At 41.3% G+C, this 26,146-nt stretch overlaps 1 protein-coding gene and 2 long non-coding RNA genes across 3 annotated transcripts in view; 2 read left to right on the top strand and 1 right to left on the bottom strand.

Moving 5' to 3' along the window:
- LOC124263120 (facilitator of iron transport 3-like) overlaps positions 1–20,094 on the bottom strand; it is a 61,570-nt gene extending 41,476 nt beyond the window's left edge. Inside the window, exons 1-2 of the mRNA XM_046697683.1 lie at positions 20,056–20,094; positions 18,415–18,519 (exon numbers count right to left, since the gene is read on the bottom strand). Coding sequence (XP_046553639.1) covers positions 18,415–18,499 — 85 coding nt within the window. The 5' untranslated portion in view covers positions 18,500–18,519; positions 20,056–20,094. The remainder of the gene's footprint in view (positions 1–18,414; positions 18,520–20,055) is intronic.
- LOC124263123 lies at positions 2,941–10,359 on the top strand. Its single transcript, XR_006894771.1, has 3 exons — positions 2,941–3,085; positions 8,951–9,279; positions 10,256–10,359. It is a non-coding gene; the product is annotated as an uncharacterized LOC124263123 (long non-coding RNA).
- LOC124263122 lies at positions 13,824–14,108 on the top strand. The gene is made up of 2 exons (XR_006894770.1): positions 13,824–13,977; positions 14,032–14,108. It is a non-coding gene; the product is annotated as an uncharacterized LOC124263122 (long non-coding RNA).
- Positions 20,095–26,146: the final 6,052 nt, after the last annotated feature.

Here is a 26,146-nt window from a genome sequence, read left to right as displayed (position 1 = left end):
ATACTTTCTTGCTGTTAAGGTTCAACACTGAAATAACTACAACATCCTTATCAGGCTGGACAAGACTTCTAGCCACAAAAATTCCTTTACTTCTCCAATATTTATTTGGCTCAACCAACCCCGACTCAGTACCGAATGAACCATCAACAGAACATTTGATTAATTTCTCAGAATTCTGGGGAACAACAACCTTGTCAACAATTCTGACCCGCGCACAACTACTTGTGTTCAGTTTGTACAATTTGAGTTGACCTCTAGATGTAGACAGTGTCTGTCGTCTCACATGTACTTCACCATCATTGTCCTCCAGGAAATCAATGCAAAGTATACTACCCATTGTACCCAAGTCTGCAACGACAAACTCTTGTTGAAACGTCACACTTCCAACACAAAACTCAAAACAAGCAGAACCATGGACAACTATAGGCATACCATTGGCCGTAAAGAAATCTTTGTGAACTTCCTTCAAACTGATGTTCTGAAAACCCAATTTAAGTACATCATCTTGTGAAATGAATGAGACCGGGACCCTGTATCCAACAACATTCTTGAGGTAAGCCCGTTCACCACAACATCTATATACAAACATTTCTGAGGTTTCAAAGAACGTAAAACAATTTGTTCCCGTGAAACTGATTCACTGGAGCGAGTTGACGAAGATGACTTCATCGGTTTCCCTTTGATTTGATTTTGATTTAAACATATTTATTCAAGAGAATGGATTGGGTACAAGTTATGCCAACTTAGTGAAACCCTCTCCTATTTACAGTGCTTACATGCAAAAGTGAAACAAACTATACGTACAGGGATAGAAAGATATATACAAAATGATATATACAATACAATGAATACATGAATTATTTAGATCATACACATTATATCTGATACACATTTATATCGGTTTCCCTTCACCAGATAAAAATAAGTTTTCCTCTATTGAGTACAGATTGCTTCACCAAGGGATCAACACTATCCCCTATCAATGACGGTAAATCTACCTGCACTCCAATATCAACAGTAAAAACATTTTTTTCCACCGAAACTACATCTTCAACTGGCCTACAAATTTTCCCAACAACGGCTGAGACCTCGGCCTCGACCCCAGCCTTTACTAGTTTCCCATATCTGTTTTCTTGATATCTGACTGATCAAGCAAACCCAGTTTTGATAAATATGGACACCTATCGCGAAAGTGACCTGACTGGTTGCAGACATAGCAGGTATTAGGCCTGGCAGATCTTAAGCTGCGTTTAAACTTTTCCAAGCCTAGTTTGGTTCACTCCTGCCACCCTATCTAAACTTTCGGGTTTCTTTTTCCTGCTACCACCAACAGCTACCATCCATGGCACATGAAATAGCGTTTTCCAGTGTTTGTGAATGTGCAAATGTAACATGTTTTCTCATGTCAAAGCTATGCAGGCCCGTTAGGAAGTGATCAATCAAATGTACCTCTAGTGATGAAGGGGTGCTGGTAAGGTAAGCTAAATTTGCTAGTCTACGGAGTTCAAACCCATAATCCAGTACGGCCTCGTCGCAACCTTGACGACGATTTCGAAATTCACTTTATAGGCTACATTCTGCTCAACGGATTGAAACGTTGACTCAAAGCATTTTTCACTGCGTGATAACTGCTGAGTTGCCCTAACGTAAGACTACTCAAAAGTTTTTGTGCTGCACCTCTCAAACACATACTAAGTTGTTGAGCCTTTTCATATTCTGTCCACCCATTGCATGAAGCTACTTGTTCAAAATGAACAATAAAATCCTGCCAATCACATGACATTCCATCAAATCTGTCAGGCACAACTTCCCGATGAGATAACCTAGACCTTTCAAACCCAGTCAAAACAGTTCCGACTGGATTTGGTTGTCTCAAATAATTCAAACCTCTAGAATCCGAAAAATCAGTATGCAACCTGTCCTGTATTTCTGGTGTACTGAAATGCACAGAACGGCTACCACTCATAATTCCATCTGATATATGACCAAACAACCGATGATCAGCGTACTGACGTGCACCATAAGCTGACGCTAAATGTGTATCCCTACTCATCTGTCTTAAACGGACACCATTTCCTATTTGAGGAAGAGGTGAATACGGCGTAGAAGTTGCATGCATAGTTTGCCGAAATGGGGGCAACTCACTTGTCAAATTGATAAGTGGTTCCTCCAGATTACCGACGGCACTAACACGAACTTGACCATCAGTCTCGGGTAACAAAGAACAATTCAGACTTAAATCTTCAGACATGTTTTAAGTAGACTATACTGACAAAAATTCGAAATATAACCTTATCCTGGTCACGGCACCAAATCTGTAATAGGCGCCTAGCACGTGAGTGGTGTAAAATAGGCGCCCAGTGACAGCAGAACGTTGCAGATGTATGACAAGTGTCAGTTGGCTACTGAGATGTTATGCTTTGCCTTGTGTTTTTAGAATTGGTCTCTTGGCGTGGTCAGTACATCTTGTCTGCGGGTTCTGTGTGAGTGATTCCTGACAGGTTTTTCCAACTTAAACTCAATGAAAGTCACAACAAAAGAGTATTATGTTTCAATTCTTGTTTATTGGAAAAGTAAATGACTGAGAAAGTTAGATCTAGGCCAATATTCAGAACAAACAATCCTACGTATTTCTCCCCCTCCCAACCTACCTAAATCCTACTCAAAATACAATAAACTTTTGATTATGTCCACCCCTTATGCCTTCTCCCGAAAATAACAAGATAAAACCTACTTATTCTTATGCTATTTCTCTCCCTCCCCAACTTATCACTAAATCAACACGACATTCCCTAAAAACAATAAACAATAAGTGGAAACTTAATCTGGTCTTGATACAAGACTCGCGGTCGCAGAAAACTTACCCGATGCGGGTATCGGACGACTGACGATTCCCTACCTAGGGTAGGCTTATATAGCCGACGTCGGACCACGTGACTGGGGAAATCCGGAATTCGGGCAATGCGCACGCTCCTTGCATCTCTGCCCCTCAAGATGGTGGAGCATGCAAGAAGCGTGACATCGTCCTGTCTCCCCGGCCACGAGGTCCGCATGGGCCTAAGCTTCTACACATAGGACTACAAAGGTAGGTACTACGTCAGTCGCCCACCCAACTACCTAACCTACCCCACCCGCTATGAAGCTGTTATATTAATTTATTATTTAACCCCCGAGACGCCCACAATTATATAAGCTTTCTTCAATAGCCTGACTTGCTTCAAACAAATAATCATCTGAACCAGAGGAAATGTCGTCAACATTTAAATTAAATCGTGGGGTGTCTTTTGGTTCTGAAATAGTGGTATTAAGTAAATCTTCAAAGTCAGAATTGATTACAACTTCTGAATTTTGAGAAAAAATGTTTTGCGTAATAAAAATGTCCATATCTGAATCAGAGGTTTCCATTATGAACCCAACAAACCAGCAGTTCAAGCAAAAATGAATGATGCACGTGCCGTTATCAATTTTCATGCGATTAACACTCCCGTAGTTTTGTTCGTGTTAAGCTGCGTTTAGGCGAGGTGTACACACGATTCCAGATCATCGCAAGATGCACGTGCCGTTTTCAATTTACAAGCGATTAACACTCCCATAGTTTTGTTCGTGTTAAGCTGCGTTCAGGCGAGGTGTACACACGTTTCCAGACCATGGCAAGCATTTGAGAGTAACATAGAAATTAGATGCGCACGAACAAGTAGTCGAACTTTGTTTTAAGTAGGAGAAAGTTCTCAAACTCGCGTAGGCCTCGAACCTGCTTCACGTGCGAAACTAATCGCGAGTTTGAGGACATTCTCCTACACGTAATCTTGAATACGAGTGGGCATTGCTTAGCATAGCATTGAATACATGCATAATACATTGTGTAGTATACGTGCAACATATTCAGTATTGCAGTATACATATTACAGTAAGGGCTGGGCGGAAGGGGAAATAATATCGTTCTGTGACTGTGATACAGACTGGGACAAGATGTGGAAAACCAAAAATTTGGACAACAAATCATTGTTTGGGTCTTTTAATTGTAAATTTGATTCAAATAGCTTAACCTAGATTTCGATATCCTTCGAATGTACATTTGGTTGAAACTGGAAAATATACATATACAGGCAAGAACGAATGTTTACATATAATTCAAAAGTATAACAGCACGAGTATCCGTTTTGTCTTTTGTCTTCTACCCGTCTCTACTAGACGAACAACTAGTCTCTGAAATGAACATATTTTACAGAAAAACAGTTCATAGTAAAAATGAAAAATATTATAAAAAGGAGCCCTGAGACATTCTCCTGAAGCTGTGGAAATCTAGACTTGCCACATTTTCTAGACTTGCGTGTGCTTGGATATATTTGCTTCAGGGTCTGTATGACAGACTACGTCCCTACATGCGCTCAAACACATGTGTCTCCAGGTCACGGAGTATTATTGGTGTAGGGGCCCGTATTGCAATTCTCGTGCGTTTGCATGTGTTGTTGACGCGGCATGGACGCCTTGTAACATCACTATTTGATTATGATTCACAAACACATGCTCATGATATGGTCGGAATCATGCCACGGATTAGCAGATATTTATCATGAAAACAGGTTTTTATGTAGGTGGCTTGAAACTTGCTTTTACAAAGGCCAATAGATACGATCACAATACTTTTCGTTTTACAGCTTCTTTTCTCCTAACATGCTGACCTCAAAACTGATTTAAATTCTAATCGCTGATTAAAGAGTAAGACAATAAATAGTATGCCAAATTATCGTTACCATGACAACCCTGTGATATTTCACCTTATGTAAGAGAGTAATAAATACGATGCTGGGTGTGGCAGTACTACTGCAGTTGATAGTGTCTGTCGTAACTTTTAATAAGTTGCTTCAACGCTATCACTAATCACTGGGTATCTATATAATTATACGTGTGATGGAGGAGAACTTGCGTCGCTGGTTTTCTCAATAATCTGAATACATGTATGTAGCGTGAAACCGGCAGATACCTATGGAAGAAAGTGTTTGCCCTACCTGTATGTCCCGTGTCTATAGAAGGGATATAATATGGGGATGAATGACATTACTTTTATCTTGGGCTGTTTATGATGATACATACTGCGATCTTTCACAATAATCTCTCTGGCTATCAGACTGAGAGTACTTTTTAATCATAATCGGTATTTCAATTATTGTATGCATACAGTAACATTCTTCGAACGTTCTCTATATCTCTATATACGTCCGTCAGATACATCGAGTACTACCCCTTTCTCTTTTGATCTTCTCAAACGACTGTTACAAGTTCGAAGAATTCTGGTCAAAGTTGAAAAGTCTTAAGACTATTCCCTACTATTCTGTAACATACACATTGTACCTGAAATGGGCAGAGCTTTCGTTCGTGGAATATCAGAAGGACAGCGATACACTTATTTCCAATATTGTAGAAGGCACTCCACATACTTAGGACTGACTGACTGACTGAGTTTGGTTTTACGCCGCTTTTAGCAATATTCCAGCAACATCACGGCGGGGGACACCAGAAATGGGCTTCACACATTGTACCCATGTGGGGATTCGAACCCGGGTCTTCGGCGTGACGAGCCAACGCTTTAACCATTAGGCTACCCCACCGCCCCTCCACTTACTTAGAAAAACAATAACCCAATATGATATAGCATTCATGTCGGAATCAATATTTTCGGCCCCTATCAGATGTGAACTTGAACATGTGAGGTCTGTGTCTATGTCAGACTGATAGTCTATGAGTTGTTTAGCAGCACTGGGGCGTAATAGTCATATAGGTCTGCTCCAAACAACGGAAGATATATCTTTTGAGAAGGATTTCTCCAACGGGTAAAGGTACAGCAATGCAACATCACATTTACTTGTGTGACATTTGCTTTCACAATCTGAGTTTATCGTCTCACAGAATATATAATTTGATATGGCATTGTTTGTTCTCGCATACTTTTGCGTTAGTGAAACAAATGTGGTTCCGGCACTGTGAGACTATTAAGAAAGGTCACATGCAGTGCAATAATATTCCATTAATGTACTGCCAAACAATATTTTACAGTAGTGAGCTGAATAGACTTAAGAAATTACGAGTTTGTACGTTTTACATATTTGGCTGTGCTCTAAGAGAGATAACGTGCTATTCTATTGGGACAGCTAGGGACACTTGAGCGGACAAAGAGGCACCTCATCGCCCTTTGTTCACCACTGAACCTTTTACGCCCTCGAAACAAGCACCTCACAAGATTCGCCAACACGACAGACAAGACGTAACTGATACTGGTAGCAAGAGCGAGTGCAGCTTAATAAGGCGTGTTGGCTTGCGTAATACTGCTTTCTTTGTCAGGCTCTTTTGGTGATAAGAATTATGAGGTCACGTGGACGTTGATTTCAAACGTACTAAAATGTGTGAAAATAAAGTTCCATAAACCAAGTAATTCAGATGATGAAAACATATCATCATCCTGCTTGAGCACAGGTAACATGAAAGTGTATGAACCGTTCATATACATACCCCTGAAATCTGGTATGATACATTAATATCTAAGGTGTGTAAACATTTGCAAATTTGAAATTTACATGTGTTTCCCCACCTACGTAAATGTACATGTTTCCAACCTAAGTAAACTTAGAAAGAAATCGGAAATTTCAGCTCCCATTGAAATTCAAAGGAATTCATTGGAAATACTGTGTGATCATGTATTTACTGGGGTATCTGTTTTGCAATTCAAAGTTTGGAAATACCTGACAATCCGGTCATGGCATACAAAATACACACGATGACTCGAGAAGGAATTTTGTATACATAAGCCGAAGTCAGTCAATGAGAAGTTGATTTTTGGTTACAGTGCAACAGGATTCATCAATGTAATACTTTAGTTATTTAATTGATGCTGATAATTGAGTTGAATATTCCCTATTTCAGTTCACAACATACAACAGTCATTATGTACCGGTAGTTAAAGCATGAAAATGTTAAGTATTCATATAAACGTTTTTTGGAAAAGGTGTTTTCAATCTGATATTTTTGGTTACAGTGCAACATGATTCATCAATGTAATACTTTAGTTATTTAATTGATGCTGATAATTTGTTTGTATATACATTTAAACACAATAACATGTAATATATGTACCAGTGTAAAACTTGCTGCTTTTGTTGTTTCTTGTGATGTTATCCATCGTTAATTTTTTGGTCAGCTTCTTGGGGTTCTGCAGCAAATCATCTGTATATGTGCTGATGTCATCAAAACACAAGTTTGTTTGTGTGGAGGCATCAGCAGTAGATTTGACAGTGCTGTATATGTGGTCAGCAAGAGCTGTCATTGGACCAACAATGTCCATACCCATCTGAACTTCACCTGTTGAATAATATTAACATACTTAGACCAAAAGAATATTATAACAGAAGATATACACTCAGATTAAATTATCTCATAAAGAGGACATTCAATCAAAAACAAGTGGATGTGAGAATGGATTATTTATAAAGCAACATGCTAAAGTTATAATCTTTTGAACATACATACATTTGGTAGTTAAGACATCATCTTCTACCATTCTCTTCTTGCATGGGGTCTAAGAGGCCACTGGATCTGCCTGTCTTTGTCGAGGCGGTGGTCTGGTCTTTAAGGGCGTGGAGGTTACCGAGACAGGGTCTGGGAAATCCAAAGTTGGTCCATGGCCACCTGACAGGATATTTATAAATCAATTATAGTTCACACGGACTTAAAAGGCAGTTTAAAACTATACATAGGTACATTATTTTACACCATGTAGCCACTTTTTTTTTTACCATTGTCCGAAAACTTAATCATTTGCATTGACGATATATTTACAATTTCAAATTTCACCTGATGGACACATATATTGTAGCATAGTCATACAAAACTCACCTACGAAGTGTTTGGAACAAATAAAGGTGTGCCTCGTGATGCTTTTGACATCAAATCCCTCTCGACCACAGGCCCTCGTCAACCTCAAACATTTTTCCGGTTGACTCTTCAGCTTCGGAAAATGGAAAAAAACACGTTTTCCATCTCATGGCGATCCTTGTACCTGTTGTCAGACTTACACAAGCCATAGCAAGAGTGGTGGTAAGGCATCTTCAGCTTCCTTCGGTATCACGTCGGATAGAGGTCGTTGGACGGTCAAACAGGTTACAAATTTTGACAGCCGTTTGTTTTGACAGTTTGCCCGGGGTCACGTGGTTTTGCAATGGGACATCACTCTAAACGAACTTATTTCGCGAAACTGGAAAATGGCTTATTAATGGCATACTTAAAATTGATATTGAACCCCCTTGACGTAACCGTCCTTGGTGCCATTGTAATATTAAATGCCTCCATTATTAAGTTTCCTGATATAATGCTAAAAGACAAATTACATAGAAAAAATGAAGTTATCCAATAGTATGTTTTATTGCACAAATGTTCCGTGCATATAAAGTGGTCTAGAACATATACTACTCACATTTTGCTAAGGATCACACAAATTCACAACGTTACTTCAACAAAGATTCATAATTTGAAATTGTATCCATTTGAAACTGGATAAATGATAATATGGTAACCCCTATTTAGGCAAACAGTCACTTTAATCTAACCTTATGCACCTGATACATGAGTGACCATAAAAATGGTTTTCAAGGCACCAATCAACCATTTTGCAAATCATGGAACGAGCCAGTGACAAGAACACACCTGTCAATAGCAGGTATGGGATCCACAAGATGAAATAACAAACTGAAACCAAGGATCCATGCTTAAAATGGGCTTAGATATTTAAACCAAATTTGACCCCACATCATAGTTTTCTGTTGAATCCATGATTTGATCCTTAGCAAAGTGTGAATACTATATCTCAAAAGTCATGATAATATCAAGTTTGAATCTGTCAAGCCATGAGATAGATAATGTTATTGGCGAGGATTCCTGTCGAGGTCATTTTTTCTTCCAGGAAATGGACTTACAGATGCTTGCTTTCACATCAGAAATAGTACACAGTGATCTGTGAACAATCCCATTGGGCAGGCTGACCCGTACACGCACTGCCCCGTTGCTAGGCGACACAAGTTGTTTCAAAATGGCGGCCCAAGGCTGACAACAAAGGCTTTTCAGAGTGACGATCAACCTCGTGGAAAGAGACGAATACTACAAACGATGCCCGTGAAGAAGAAAGGAAAGAAAAAGGAAAAGAAAGGGGGGGAAAAGGTGGAGACGCCAGTGGGCCCGGTTGACCCCCTCAAGCCGGACTATCTTGCCCCACCCCCGAAACCAGGCGAGAAGGTGGGTGGGTCGACGCTTATGTATAGAATAGGGAAGTCAGTGGTATTTATATCTGTGAAGCGCACGAGCAGGTTTCTTTGTGGAATCTTTCGCTTTAAGGTTAAATTTACACAACCTGTAACTATTTTTAATGTTTGAGAATTGAGATGAATACCTGGAATTTCACACCTGTATTCTATTATGTTTATTATCCCAGGAAGATCACAAATTACAGCCCCTGCTTATATATAGCAAATGTTTTCGTATCCACCCTATCGCCCAGATAGATATGTTTCATTCTATACAGCAGAAACAAGTGTCAAAAAGACTTCATGTACGCTACAACTAATGTAAACACACAGATGTTTTTGGTAAGGATATGCAACAAAGGGAAGTAACTCTGTCGATGCTTTACCTCATTCGTCACCACTCGCCCCTTTCCGTAACCGCTATTCGGCTTGTCCCGGAATAACACGAGTTGGTCACGAATGGCTTTACCTCTGTTTTCTCCCGTCTATTTAGCAATAGATAGATATCTAACTAAGCACAATAATATCACAGAATCCTGAATACTACTTATCATTTATGACGGGGTACACCAGAAACCTGTCTTCGGCGTGAAGAGCGAACGCTTTAACCAATGGGCTAGCCTACCACCCCATTCAACTTGTGACTGACTGACTGACTGACTAAGTTTTGGTTTTACGCCGCTTTTAGCAATATTCCAGCAACATCACGGCGGGGGACACCAGAAATGGGCTTCACACATTGTACCCATGTTGGGATTCGAACCCGGGTCTCCGGCGTGACGAGCCAACGCTTTAACCACTAGGCTACCCCACCCCAACGGATTGTGTGGTCCAGACTCGATTATTTACAGACCGCCGCCATATAGCTGGAATATTGCTGAGTGCGGCGGCATTAAACAACCAATGAATAAACGTATTTCTGTGATCGTTACATATACGTATTGACCATGGTGTTTGCTTGTTTCCAGGAAGATTGACTTCAACGAGTTCCTGGAGACTGTGATAGACCAGCAGGGAGACAACAGAGATGTGTACGAGGAAATACTGAAGGGCTTCAACATGTTCGACACAGGTGATAATTCGATATATTCAGTCATACCTGGTCTGTTATCGCAATAATGTCATATTTTCGAACAATCAGGTGTTCTATGGTGTATTTTAAAATTTCTTTAGAAATACTTGTTCGACACAGATGAGTATTCGACATATGCATTCATGGTTCGTTTGTAAGGAATCAATACGACAGTTTGAAAAGTACACGTAATTCAGTTTTTTCACGCTGTGAGCTTAAACCCGAGGTGATGAAGGTTTTAGACGTTCACCTTGGACTAACGTTTAGTCTCTGAATTTATATAATTTTGATACAAACAAATAAATCTATCTAACTTGAAAAGGAGCCCAGGTGACAAGGGACATATGCATTCATGGTTCGTTTGTAAAGACAATAATGTCTTATTTTCCAGCAATCCCGTTTTCATGTGATCTTTGGTATGTTTATCGATTATGAGAACGCGTTGACGTGTACAGATGTGCTCAGGGCAGGCTGATCCGCGAAACGCACGTAAAATCATACATCAAGCCCTTGGGTGGTATTCTGGTACAGTGTTGTGTTGAACTTGCAGTTGTGTCGAAGTATTATATTGTCTCTAAGTATTTTACGTAGGTTCCTTAAGCTTCGACACTGCTGTGTTCGAATGTATACTTATTGAAACAACCTTGATGAACAAAAATTACGACTTTGGTAAATTTATGGCATGTTTTGTTTAACTGTTTATCTTTCAAACGCTGACATAAAACTACTATATATAGAAACAACGAAGTGTAGTTTGTACAAACCTGCAAGAAAGCTGTGGAGTATTTTCTCCCTAGATTGCTAGACATTTGTTGATTAAATTTTCAGTAAAACAGGAGCTCAAATGATCTCGAACAGACCCTGAGGATGCCAGGCGCGTAGCAAGCCATTTTGTTCGTGTAAGCCCGATATCCTTTTCGTGGATAGCAGATGTGCAGATGGTACTAGGGGATGAACGCAGAAGCAGAGTACAGTGCAGGGAGCTTAGTATGCCAGCGGTGGACAGGAACAAGGGGCTGTGTCAAGCTCCTCCACAGCGCCGCCATTGTCACTCGTACCTTGAGATACGAGCGACACCTGGAGGCACTGGGAGGAGTTGTATTTTGTATTTTTGTGTGATCGGGAGGTTGGAGTTTAATGATGATAATCTTTTCAATGCTTTATGAAGACAGGGCCGGGTGCACAAAGAGATCTGAGCACAAAGACTACGATTTATGTAATCGCATGTTGCAGTTTAGAACCGACAGTAGTCATGGTGTTAAGATGAAAAGGGGCCTTTGGAGAAGTGCTTCCATTCATGTCTAAAGTAAGGGATGTTACCATCTGAAGATCCCATACCTTATGGGTATTGAACAAGCAATATTCTTTTAGTGTATATATGCGTATGTCCAACATAATCTGTCATGTAAATAAACATTGCCTCGTTTTCACTCTGTCTTGCTATATCAGTTAATGTGCAGATATCTTGAAAGTAATGTAGACATTTGCAACTTTGAAAATCGTTTGATAAGTTGCAGCAAGTAAACAGGAAAGTTCTTTTAGCTTTGGTTTGGTTTGACAGTTGTTTAACGCCAAACACCAATTGGTTGGTTGGTTGTTTAATGACGCACTCAGCAAAATTCCAGCTATATGACTGCAGTCTGTAAATAATCAAGTCTGGGTCAGACAATCCACTGATCAACAGCATGAGCATCGTTCTACGCAACTGGGGTGCGATGACATGTGTCAACCAAGTTGGCGACTGTGGCCACCCGAACTTGTCAGTCGCCTTTTCTGACAGGTATGGGTTGCTGAAGACTTAATTCTAACCGGGTTCTTCACGGGTATCGTTTATCAGGTAAGCAGGAACACACACACACACACACACTCTCTCTCTCTCTCTCTCTCTCTCTCTCTCTCTCTCTCTCTCTCTCTCTCTCTCTCTCTCTCTATATATATATATATATATATATATATATAAAGAAAGTGTTGAGAATACCGAGCGTACAGTAGTACATATATAAGAAGAAGTTTCTGAAATAATTACACAACACGGATCTTCTCCAACATGTTTCACTTTTATCTTCAGGGAGAAGTGATTACAGTTAAACGGATTATGTTATGACGTCAATTTGTCATGACGTCACAATGCAACTGTATACAAATGTTGTGACGCGGCGTCATACTGCTGACGCCATGCAGCGTAAAGCTAAAGAAAACTTTTTCATCAAAGAATTGTGTCCATCGTTAAATAGGTAACGCAATGTGTCTGAATTATACTTGTTTTCATTGTGCTACTAGTACTGTCAATATAAAGCCGCCAATGTGACGTCATGGCAACGCCGCGTCACAACATTTGTATACAGTTGCATTGTGACGTCATGACAAATTGACGTCATAACATAATCCGTTTAACTGTAATCACTTCTCCCTGAAGATAAAAGTGAAACATGTTGGAGAAGATCCGTGTTGTGTAATTATTTCAGAAACTTCTTCTTATATATATATATATATATATATATATATATATATATATATCACCTTTAAAACAAACCGGGACAGAATCTTACTACAGTAACACCTACTTGTAAGAGTCAATTAAATTAATCGGTTAAGACACAGTGTTCTAGTTGTGATTCCCATAATCAATACAGAATCAACGAATGATACTTGTGAAGAGATTGGTAAGTATCAAACTTCAGCACCCCATTCTTGTCGTAAGAGGCGACTAACGGGATTAGGTGGTCAGGGCCCGTATTCTCGAAACGTTCTTAGCTCTAAGAATTTGATCTAAGACTTTGATCGTAGCCAATGTGTTAAACCGGGCTTGAGAAGTTCGTAAGGCTACGTACGTTTCGAGAATAGCTAGCCAGGTTCGCATAGCATCGTGTCCCAGGATGGTGCAAGGCATCGGATCCCAATTGTGTATATGAAAGCTCATGACTTCAATCACTTGATTGTCTGGTCGGGATTCGAGATCTTGAGATCCCAGGCTAAATGTTCGGCTGGGTTATACCGAGTACTCAGAGTCCAGGGTCCCGTTGTACAAAACAACCTTAGCACTAAGACTACTTCAAGTCTATGTTAGGGTATGGGAGTCACCTTAGCCCTAAGATCGCTATGTACAACGTGACCCAGGTCACAAATCGGTGGACGTTAAGAAACGTTAGTTGCGGACAGTTGGGTGGGTGACCGTGTCTGTCAGCTTGATTCCTGATAGTTCGGTCCTGCCCCACAAAAAAGCACATGTAAGCACAACAAAGCACATGTGGTCTCATACTAGGCAAGTGAGTTTGATTGTAAATTGTCTCTGTTTACCCATCAGAGAATGGCTACCCGATGAGAATGGGACCGTTAACCTTCTTGCGCACTACAGGCGGCTTGGGTTAGCTGCGAAATGCACGCTTTGTAAATAACCATTGTTAAACACGAAATGTTTCACAACACATAATAAAACACAACAACCACTGATCTTTAGATGCACAAAATATCTTTAATGTACGAGAACAGAATGCCAGAGGATGTTCTGAATATAACAAAAGAGTGCATGGCATTCCGGAACCAAACGCCCCTCTTTTTCACTGTATTCACACCCCTCTTTTTCACTTCCAACACTCCGTACCATTCCAATAAACTTGCGTGTGAACGGTAAGTGCGGTGTGTGAGGTATCTGCGGTATTCAGCTTGTGTAAGGTGTGTGCGGTATTTGCGGTGTGTGCGGTATTTACGTTGTGTGCGATATTTGCGGTGTGTGCGGTATTTGTGGTGTGTGCGGTATCTACGTTGTGTGCGATATTTGCGTTGTGTGCGGTACTTACGGTGTGTGCGATATTTGTGGTGTGTGCGGTATTTACGGTGTGTGCGATATTTGCGGTGTGTGCGGTATTTACGGTGTGTGCGATATTTGCAATGTGTACGATATTTCCTGTGTTTGCGGTACTTACGGTGTATGCGTATGTTTGAGTGTGGAATAGAGAGGCGTTTTACAGTGAAACAACTGTTTTAATCATAATCAGAACTACCGATTCCAGTGGCGAAACAAACCGTATATTCGTTGTTAGTTGACGAATTAAAGGGACCAAGTCATAGCCATAAATTGATGGTGAAGTACGTCACTTCATCACTCACAGGAATTAACCCTGAGGTGATTACAGTGATTATAATGGCGTCGTTGGCTTACGAGTGAAAGAGCACTCAATAGGTAAGTGAGTTAGTGAGTGAGTAAGTGCGTGGGATTAGTGTTAAGCCGCTTGTAGCAATATTTCAGCAATACCACCAGCAATGGGCTTCACACTGGGTCGAACCTGTCTTCGGCGTGACTAGCGAACGCTTTAACTACTGGGCTACACCACCGCTCCCACGATAGGTGAAATAAATAACTGACAGATAACAAAACAATCTAGGAATAAAATGGACACGCTGAACTCGTGGAATAAAATGGATGCGGACATAATGGACGACCAGGAAGAAATTGTGTTTGCCAGCTGATACACTGAACGGTGTTATCAAGGAAACATGGAAACTTGAGTGATGGTCGTATACGTCTGTTGACTGATATGTAAAAATGAATTTATAATTTTGGGTATTTCTCTTAATAAAATGGCACATATTTTGAAATTACTCAAAATGTCAATATTCAACATTTCCGAAACTGGGTTTTCCGCCATGCGTTGTGATGTTTTGACTGTTCGTCATTTCGGATAATTCCAAGGCACGACGCGATGATCACGGAAAGATCCGAGAGCTGCCGAGTGTTCATTTGAAGCTAAGATAACTCGTACATTTGAAGTCCATGTCTGTATCCACTTTATGATAGAGATCTACAGGACCAGGCTCAGTGCCAGCCTCCCGCTGTAGACGGCGACGACGTACATCATGGGAGTGAAGACGTTGGTGGCGCCAGTCTACAAGAAGAAATGGTTTGTGAGTAAGTGGGTGAATACTTTAATCAGAAGTAAGTCAGTTTATCGGCGAGGCAAAGATACCCAACATGTGAGTGATAGTCTCAACATCCACCGCACAACGTTGTCTCGGCTATTAGTGTTACTGCTAGACAAGGCTTTTCTTGTAGTTTCTTCGACAAAACAGTAGTTGTGTGTATAGTAGTGTGTTGGAGTAAATACTAGTTGTCTGTATAGTAGTGTGTTGGACAAAACAGTAGTTGTCTGTATAGGAGTCTTGAAGTAAACACTAGTTGTCTGTATAGTACTGTGTTGGACAAAACAGTGGTTGTCTGTATGGAAGTGTTTGTGAGTAAACAGAAGTTGTCTGTACAGTAGTCTTGAAGTAAACAGTAGTTGTCTGTATAGTAGTCTTGAAGGGAACAGTAGTTGTCTGTATAGTAGTCTTGAAGTAAACAGTAGATGTCTGTATAGCAGTCTTGAAGTAAACTTTAAGTGTCTGTATAGTAGTCTTGAAGTAAACAGTAGTTGTCTGTATAGTAGTCTTGAAGTAAACAGTAGTTGTCTGTATAGTAGTCTTGAAGTAAACAGTAGTTGTCTGTATAGTAGTCTTGAAGGGAACAGTAGTAGTCTGTTTAGTAGTCTTGAAGGGAACAGTAGTTGTCTGTATATTAGTCTTGAAGTAAACAGTAGTTGTCTGTATAGTTGTCTTGAAGGGAACAGTAGTTGTCTGTATAGTAGTCTTGAAGGGAACAGTAGTTGTCTGTATAGTAGTCTTGAAGTAGACTTTAGTTGTCTGTAAAGTAGTCCTGAAGTAAACTTTAGTTGTCTGTATAGTAGTCTTGAAGTAGACAGTAGCTGTCTGTATAGTAGTCTTGAAGTAAACAGTAGTTGTCTGTATAGTAGTCTTGAAGTAAACAGTAGATGTCTGTATAGTAGTCTTGAAGTAAACTTTAAGTGTCTGTATAGTAGTCTTGAAGTAAACTTTAGTGGTCTGTATATTAGTCTTGAAGTAAACAGTAGTTGTCTGTATAGTAGCCTTGAAGTAAACAGTAGTTGTCTGTATAGTAGTTTTGAAGTAAACAGTAGTTGTCTGTATAGTAGTCTTGAAGTAAACAGTAGTTGTCTGTATAGTAGTCTTGAAGTAAACAGTAGTTGTCTGTATAGTAGTCTTGAAGTAGACAGTAGCTGTCTGTATAGTAGTCTTGAAGTAAACAGTAATTGTCTGCATAGTAGTCTTGAAGGAAACAGTAGTTGTCTGTATAGTAGTCCTGAAGTAAACAGTAGTTGTCTTTATAGTAGTCTTGAAGTAAACAGTAGTTGTCTGTATAGAAGTCCTGAAGTAAACAGTAGTTGTCTGTATAGTAGTCTTGAAGTAAACAGTAGTTGTCTGTATAGTAGTCTTGAAGTAAACAGTAGTTGTCTGTATAGAAGTCTTGAAGTAAACAGTAGTTGTCTGTATAGTAGTCTTGAAGTAAACAGTAGTTGTCTGTATAGTAGTCTTGAAGTAAACAGTAGTTGTCTGTATAGTAGTATTGCAGTAAACAGTAGTTGTCTGTATAGTGGTATTGCAGTAAACAGTAGTTGTCTGTATAGTAGTCTTGAAGGAAGCAGTAGTTGTCTGTATAGTAGCCTTGAAGTAAACAGTAGTTGTCTGTATAGTAGTCTTGAAGTAAACAGTAGTTGTCTGTATAGTACAGTAATGTATCGGCGACAACGTCAGCTGTAAACCTCACATGTCAGAACAGAAATGTGTTGCAAAACTTATGGAAGTCTTACGTTTCCGGCGGTGGTCGTAGCAACTGTAGAACCCGTCCCCGTCGCAGCAACGGTCGTCGCCCCAGCGGCGGTCGTTGCAGCGGCCGTTGTTGCTGAATGATGAGAGCAGGTCGTTAAGCCAACGTTATTTAAGTTTGAGAACAATCGGTAACAATGATATGTGAGTGAGTTTAGTTTTACGCCGATTTTAGAAATACTCCAGCAATATCACCCGCAACTGGGTGTTTGCACGTATTCATGTGGCCACCATCTGGTCATATACCAACGGATTCGTGGGTTCTTATAAGTGCACAGGGTTGTGTACTGTACACTAGGGGTTGTGACAACACTGAAGGAGTCTGCACACAAAGTTGACTCCAAGGTTTTTACACCCCGTCACAGGTGCGCTCGATCCCGTCACCTCAAGCTCGCTGGATCACTAGCCTGGCGCTTTAGCCAGTTCGCCCACCGCGCCCCCATGTGGGGAATCGAACCTGGGTCTTCGGCGTGACGAGCGAACGCGTTAATCACTAGGCTACATACCGCCCCTTAACAATTATAAATGACAACTACATATTGGAAACAGTGTGTGAGTGAGTTTAGATTTATGCTGCTTTTAGTACAGGTATGGATTTGCTTGAAAGGGATGTTCCGAAACATGCTCAATAATTGTTGTCGGTGTTGTATCCAATATTTGTCTGAATCAGAACCTGTGTGTGCATAATTAAAGAATATGAAAAGATTGTTTGATGGTCCTCAGTGAAAATAGAAAAAAACAACAACAAATCGATTGTTCTTTTCAGTAGTGTATTTTTACGGGACACTTTCTGTTTACCGGGGTGGTGGAGTAGCCTAGTAGTTACAGCGTTCGCTCGTCACGCCGAAGACCAGGGTTCGATTTCCCACTTGGGTACAATGTGTAAACCCAATTTCTGGTGTCCGCCGTCGTGAGATTGCTGGAATATTGCTAGAAGAGGTGTAGAACTAAATTCACTCACTCACCGGAATTTATTAATCAGGATTCAAAGTCTCACCTATGAAGACTGAGCTAGCAGACAGCGTGATGTTTGACATCTGCCGATTCAGTGAGTGAGTGAGTGAGTGAGTGATCATGAGTCAGTCAGTGAGTTTAGTTTTACGCCGCAATCAGCAATATTCCAGCTATATGGCTGCGGTATGTAATCGATTCTGGACCAGACAATCCAGTGATCAACATCATGAGCATCGATATACGCAATTGTGATTCAAAGACATGTGTCAACCAAGTCAGCGAGCCTGACTACCCGATCCGGTTAGTCGCCTCTTACGACAAGCATGGGATACTGAAGAACAATTGTAACCCGGATCTTGACGGGTTCCTGAGTTTAGTCCTCCAAAAGCACTAATAACCAAGAAAACATAGATCAAGATGACTTACTTGCTGCAGCTGTTGTTGTTGTCGCAGCCATGGTATTAACAACGTAAAGCGAGAGAACAAGGATGGCAATCAAGGTAAACTTCATTGTTCCTGTTGCTTGGGAATCTGAAATGTAATCTATGTTTCAAATTTTGGAAAGAAATGCACACTGGAGCAGGAATCTAGAGAATGTAGAACCTAGGGGAAGTGGACAACACCACGTCTACTGGAGACTGTAGAACCTGGGAGTAGTGGACAATGCCACGTCTACTTGAGACTGTAGAACTCTAGGGGTAGAGGACAACGCCACGTCTACTGGAGACTGTAGAACCTGGTGGTAGTGGACAACGCCACGTCTACTGAAGACTGTAGAACCTAGGGATAGTGGACAACACTACGCCTACTGAAGACTGTAGAACCTAGGGATAGTGGACAACGCCACGCCTACTGGAGACTGTAAAACCTGGTGGTAGTGGACAAGACTACGTTTGCTGGAGACTACTGAAGACTGTTAAACCTAGGGGTAGTTGACAACACCACGTCTACTGGAGACTGTAGAACCTAAGGGTACAGGACAACACCACGTCTGTTTGAGACTCTAGAACCTAAAGTTAGTTGACAACATCACGTCTACTGGATAGACTGTAGAACCCTATGGGTAGTGGACAACACCACGTCTACTGGAGACTACTGAAGGCTGTAAAACCTAGGGTTAAAGGACAACACCACGTCTACTGGAGACTGTAAAACCTAGAGTTAGTGGACAACACCACGTCTACCGAAGACTGTAGAACCTAGAGTTAGTGGACAACACCACGTATACTGGAGACTACTGAAGGCTGTAGATAGGGTTAAAGGACAACACCACGTCTACTGGAGACTGGAGAACCTGGTGGTAGTGGACAACACCACGTCTACTGGAGACTGTAAAAGCTGGGGTAAGTGGTGGAGATCTAATCTGCAGGGCAAATGAATGCCATCTGTACATTTGATAAATGGATTCGACCAAAAGACAAACGCTACCAGAATGAAAACAGTTCCAACCTAAGGCCCAAAAGCCCACTATCCTAATCATATGAAGCACTTAATGAATACCGATTGATATCTGTCCCAGGTTCAGCCACCATCAGACATGGTGTAGCCCTCTCTCAATGAATGAGTAAGTGAGTTTAGTTTTACGCCACTTTTAGCAATATTCCAGCTATATTACGGCAGGGGACACCAGACATGGACTTCACACACTGTGCCAAGGTGGGGAATCGAACCCGGGTCTTCGGCGTGGCGAGCCAACGCTTTAACCACTAGGCTACCCCACCGTCCCGTCATCTCACTAGATTCAGAAGATGTTCTATAGTGTCTATAATATTAATATATCAAAATAATTTCTTTTAAATGTACTCCGATGAAGTTTCAACGTCTTTCAAGTATTACAAGATTATCACATAAAAAGTAAAATCTCCAAAACTATGTTGCCATAGGTATTCTACGTGTGACAAAACACACTTCACCCCTCAGTCACCCCCACACAAATACCCTGTACCTACCTCTGCAGCTATCGTCCCCCCACAAATACCCTGTACCTACCTCTGCAGCTATCACCCCCCACAAATACCCTGTACCTACCTCTGCAGCTATCACCCCCCACAAATACCCTGTACCTACCTCTGCAGCTATCACCAGATCGACCTGTACAGGAAGCCCGCGCGGGACCCTTTTAAGTCATCTCTTAGACGAGTTTAAGTTCAAACATGGAAGGTAATACTGAAAATGAATAATTTTACTCATCCGCTATACACAAACCTGATATGTTTTCAATGTCTATTAAACCACCTAACACAAGTAGAAATCCAATATTTTGGTATTCCATTTGTTATCAGTCGATTGGGTTATATTTCATAAAATGACGTAAGTAATAGGTTCTCCCTATTTCCCAATAGACTGGACCGCCCATCAAGAACAGACTAGACTGAAAGTTTGTTGTGTTTACCTCGATAGCGGCGTCCCTGGCAACTGTGGTGATGTAAAACTAACAAAGATCTATATTGGATCCCTTTGTTATTCATGCATATTGGAAATATTTCATACTTTTCATTTCAACATGGATGACTAAGCTCGAAATCCTAGAGACCGCTGTCTGAATAAAACCAGGGGGCGGTGGGGTATTCCAGTGGTTAAAGCGTTGGCTCGTCACGCCGAAGGCCCGGGTTCGATTCCCCACATTCGTACAATATGTGAAGCCTATTTCTGGTGTCTCCTGCCGTGATATTGCTGGAATATTGCTAAAATCGGCGTAAAAATCATCCCAACTAAATAAACCCTTCCTTTCGATCACGTTTAATTACGTTGGGCAGATTCTCGTCGTGTGTCAATTTCAGAATTAAATTTGAAATTTGAAAAGCCGTGGCAATCGTCATCGAGGCTGTAACGTCGAATGCGTCTGGTTCTAAGAAAATGTCATGTTTCACGTAAGCGTAAGCGTAAGCGTAATTAAGCAGATGTCACATTTTCATTGTTGCAAAGATCAATCCCCTTAAGGTTCGCCTCTTATACAAGGGCATAGAATTCCTTGAAGGATTCTTCTGTAAATGAGAGCAGTATCTACCCGGAAGACACTCTACACGAGAGACTATCTTCCTGTGATAACATCTACCCATGAGACGCTCTACCCTGGAGACGCTCTATCCTGGAGACATTCTATTCAGGATATCTTTCTGTGATACTATCTACCGAGGGAACACTCTACCCGGGATACTATCTTCCTATGACACTATCTACCCAGGAGACGCTCTATCCTAGAGACAGTCTACCCGGGAGACTATCTTCCTATGACACTATCTACCCAGGAGACGCTCTATCCTAGAGACAATCTACCCGGGAGACTATCTTCCTATGACACTATCTACCCAGGAGAGGCTCTATCCTGGAGACAATCTACCCGGGAGACTATCTTCCTATGACACTATCTACCCAGGTGACGCTCTATCCTGCAGACAATCTACCCGGGAGACTATCTAGGACTTGAGTCCTGCCCCACAACGAAGCACATGTGACACATGTGGTCTTACCTTAGGCAAGTGAGTTTGTTCAAAATTGTCTCTGTTCACCCAGCAGGAAAATGGGTACCCGGTGGAAAAAAGTCATATGACTATAACCTTCTAGCGCCTAACAGGCAGCTTGGGTTATCCGGGGTAATAATGACCTTGATTGTTAGCGCTATGAGCATACCTAGTGTGGAGTTTGGCGCTATATAAATGGACACATTATTATTATTATTATCTTACTATGACACTATCTACCCAGGAGACGCTCTATCCTAGAGACAATCTACCCGGGAGACTATCTTCCTATGACACTATCTACCCAGGAGACGCTCTATCCTGCAGACAATCTACCCGGGAGACTATCTTACTATGACACTATCTACCCAGCAGACGCTCTATCCTGGAGACAATCTACCCGGGAGACTATCTTCCTATTACACTATCTACCCAGGAGACGCTCTATCCTGGAGACAATGTACCCGGGAGACTATCTTCCTATGACACTATCTACCCAGGAGACGCTCTATCCTACAGACAATCTACCCGGGAGACTATCTTCCTATGACACTATCTACCCAGCAGACGCTCTATCCTACAGACAATCTACCCGGGAGACTATCTTTCCATGACACTATCTACCCAGGAGACGCTCTATCCTAGAGACGCCGAAGACCCGGGTTCGAATCCCCACATGGGCACAATGTGTGAAGCCCATTTCTGGTTTCCCCCGCCGTGATGTTGCTGGAATATTGCTAAAAGCGGCGTAAAACCAAACTCACTCAGTCAGTCAGTCTATCCTAGAGACAATCTACCCGGGAGACTATCTTCCTATGACACAATCTACCCTGGAGACGCTCTATCCTAGAGACAATCTACCCGGGAGACTATCTTCCTATGACACTATCTACCCAGGAGACGCTCTATCCTAGAGACAATCTACCCGGGAGACTATCTTCCTATGACACTATCTACCGAGGGAACACTACCCGGGAGGCAATCTACCCTGGCGAATTCTACCCCGGATCTTACAGGGAGAGTACCAAGGAGACTATCAACCTGAGAGAAAATCTACCCTGTATACAATCCACCTGGGGAACTATCTAACTGGAATACAAATTACCCAGGGAAACCAAGGGGTGCTACCGTCTTGATGATAAGATAAACCCACAAGAATATCCCCGAGAAGACATCCCCAACCCCCAACCCCCACCCTTGACTATACCTTCGCGGTAACCAATAGAACACCAGGGTAATCGATACTTGGTGTGGGGCCACCATAAAACACGGTAGGAGTGCAGATTGTGCGTTCAAAGTTTTGATACGAATAATGATAAGAAACCTACCACAAATGAATTTCCTGTCACATAAGAAAATATGCTCATGTAGTCATGCGATAAAATGAAATTATGTTCAAGTTTTTACTTGCCCACGATCCATATCTACGTATACTGATATAGAAATGATGTTGGCATGGACAACGCACCAGAATAAACGTCATTATGCAGCTACCCCTCAAGTCGTTGGGGACGAAAAGATTAGTGACAATATTTTTAAACACCAAACCGTGTTTTGATGATATGATCGATCGGTGGAGAAAAAATAACCTGTATTGACACCAAACAAAGTTGGGAATCATTGCATTTTTATTGACGTGAGAACATTATCCCCTGGAACCGGATTAACATATTTCGTTCTTTTGAATTGACTATGAAAGGTTCTGTTAAGTAACGGTAAAAAGGATTTGATGACCACCTGGCTTAATTTATCGGCGGTGTGTTATATTGCCGAGGCTACTATCCTTTGTTAGTCCTTAGGTCTCATGCTGACTTTTATATATTAAGTGTATTGGTCCATTGATCTAAGAGATCAACTGCGGAGGGAGCTGTCTCCAGGCACTCGGAGTTTGTTCTTGCCTCTTAGGTTGATATGCAGTAGCTTGAAGTACCGATGCAGGGCAGTGGGGTAGTCTAGTGGTTAAAGCGTTCGCTCGTCACGCCGAAGACCCGGGTTTTAGCCTCTTTTAGCAACATTCCAGCAATATCAGGGACACAATTCACACAATGTACCCATGTTGGGAATCAAACCCTGGCCTTCGGCGTGACGAGCCAACACATTAACCACTAGGCTCCCCACCACATCTAAGACGTTCGTGATACACTCACGTATTGATGTAATGAGAATAACGACCACCAATGAACCTTGCGGACTTGTTGACTGATGCATAGTGATCATTTTAAGATATGGAGGCACTCAAAAATAATTTCCTTTTTGCGCATGTGCAGAAGGTTTTGTTTGTTTCTTTGTTGCTTGACACCACACTCAGCAATATTCCTGTTATATTGCAGCGGCCTGTAAATAATCCGTGTCTGGACCAATCAATCCAGTGTCTGACATCATGAGCATACATCATTGGGATTCCACGACATGCATCAACCAAGTTAGCGAGCCTGACCACCCGATCCCGTTAGTCGCCTCTTACGACATGCATGGGTTACTGAAGATCAATTCTAACCCGGATCTTCACGGGTTGATGTATATGGCCTGTACGCCTCGTGAAGTCCTCAACAAATAATAACGTTTTTTGTCATGGGCGGATCCTAGGGGGTGGGGTGGGGTTCAGGGGGTTTGAAAATGACTTAAGACCACATTGAAGCTTTGTTTGCGTTGGCGGAGCCAAGGGGTTCAGGGGTTCAAACACCCCCCTTTCAAAATTCCTGGATCCGCCCATGTATGCCTCTATCAGGCGACAGTCCAAAGATTAAGGGCAAGAAGATTATGCTACTTTATTACTTCGCAGATAGGTTAAACATTCTGTTAAGACTTTATTTTTGGCCTATTGCCTTTTACTGAAATAAATGTGACTGTCTGTCTGTAAGTCTCACGAGGCGCTACTTCGGGTACTAAACTGGTTACAGGCTCCCTTTACGCGCGTCAACTTGCGATATGCGAGACGGGGCCAGATGTTCGGTGACAAGCATATATTGAAGAACTAGTTCTGGTTCCAAATTGTGCGACCGCCAAATATGACTTTACTAGACTGGACCAACAGTCGTAATAGTTGGCTAATTTAGGGATGGTTAGATCGAGAATTTGTTATTCCTGCAAGCATTATCGGTTCCTTACTGTCAACTGACAACCATGAGACCATTCGAAAAGGTATGAAAGTGACACATTGTTTGTCACCGGAAGTACTAAGTTCGCGCGAAGTGCAATGGCCTACTTACGGGCCCTATCGAGAGCAGCTTGTGGATCTGTGGGCGTGTCGCTGACTCACGTGTTGTGTCACGACACGTGGGATGTTTGATACATTTGCAATGGGACTACGCTCTTTTCTCCTCAGATTGTTACGAATAACAACCGCCGCCATACAGCTGGCATATTGCTCAGTGCGGCGTAAAACTAAACTCATTCACTCACAAATAACAAAGAGATACGAATACAGCTCGGGAGATCCCGATTTGGCTCATGATAAATATATGCACACGTGTTATAAATTGTGGCTTTATTGCATTTCCGTAAAAGAGCAGAGTAAACAGAAGTCAGAATATTGATGTATAAAGAAATGGAGACAGAAGATGGCTGATCTTGAACCCACAAGAAAATACACCACAATGCGGACCTCTCAGGTTATTTTTTAAAATGTTTGATTTTCAGTTGATAGTATCTTAAGTGAGCGATAATATACTGCACAAAAATAGGGATATATGTAAATTTTGAAATTATGAATAACGATCTATTTATTCATTGATACACTGATAAAATATCAATCATAAAAAGACCAATATCCCTAACTTATTTTGTCCAGTATATATCCAACACATGAACCGGACCGCCGTTAAGTCAGCACTCAAAGCATACATCTACTTGGTTTTAGTTTTTGAAATATTGTATAATTTAAAACTTTCAAGATGAATTTTCCCCGCATAGTACCTGCAGCTTGGTAGTTTTTTGGGGCACAAGTTTACATTTCAATCAGGGTGGGGCATGTGTTAAAATACATTTCACACCGTTATTGAACCAATTCAGTTTCCCACAAATTCAGGCAGCCACACAATACCTATTACAAACTGTTCCAGGTATGAGTGAAAAGGAAAGTCGGGAATAGTTCACTTTCTTTTTCCTCTCAGTATATATTTGAAATACCCACATGTAAAAGTGGGACCTTTAGCAGAGGTTAATTCAAAGGGTAAAATTGGACAAAAAAACCCCACGGTACATATTATTTTGCACCTCAGTATATATTTGAAATACTAACACGGGAAAGAGGGACGTTAAGCAGAGTTTGCTTCAAAGAACGGTTTATTCAAAGGGTAAAATTGAATAAAACACACACTGCACACTTCCTTTGCCCCTCAGTATATATTTGAAATACCCATACGGAAACGTAGGACGTTTGGTAGAGTTTGCTTCAAAGAACAGTTACTATAAAGTGTAACATTGGATAAAACACACGGCACTCTTTTCCTTTTCCTCTCAGTATATATTTGAAATACTTGTACCACTGGGAATAGTGGGACTTTTAGCAGAGTCTGTTTCAAAGGACAATTATCATTAAGTGTAAAATGGGATAAATACACACACGGTACACTTTCTTTTGCCTCTCAGCATATATTTGAAATAGCAACTTGGAAAGTTCGGACGTTAAGCAGAGCTTGCTTCAAAGAACAGTTGTTGGAGTCCTTCGATTTCAAAGGATCAACAATGCATCATAA

The sequence above is a fragment of the Haliotis rubra genome, unplaced genomic scaffold (assembly GCF_003918875.1).
Source record: "Haliotis rubra isolate DU_JTF1 unplaced genomic scaffold, ASM391887v1 Scf868, whole genome shotgun sequence".
Lineage (NCBI taxonomy): Eukaryota > Metazoa > Mollusca > Gastropoda > Lepetellida > Haliotidae > Haliotis > Haliotis rubra.
This window is presented reverse-complemented; position numbering and strand designations above follow the sequence as displayed.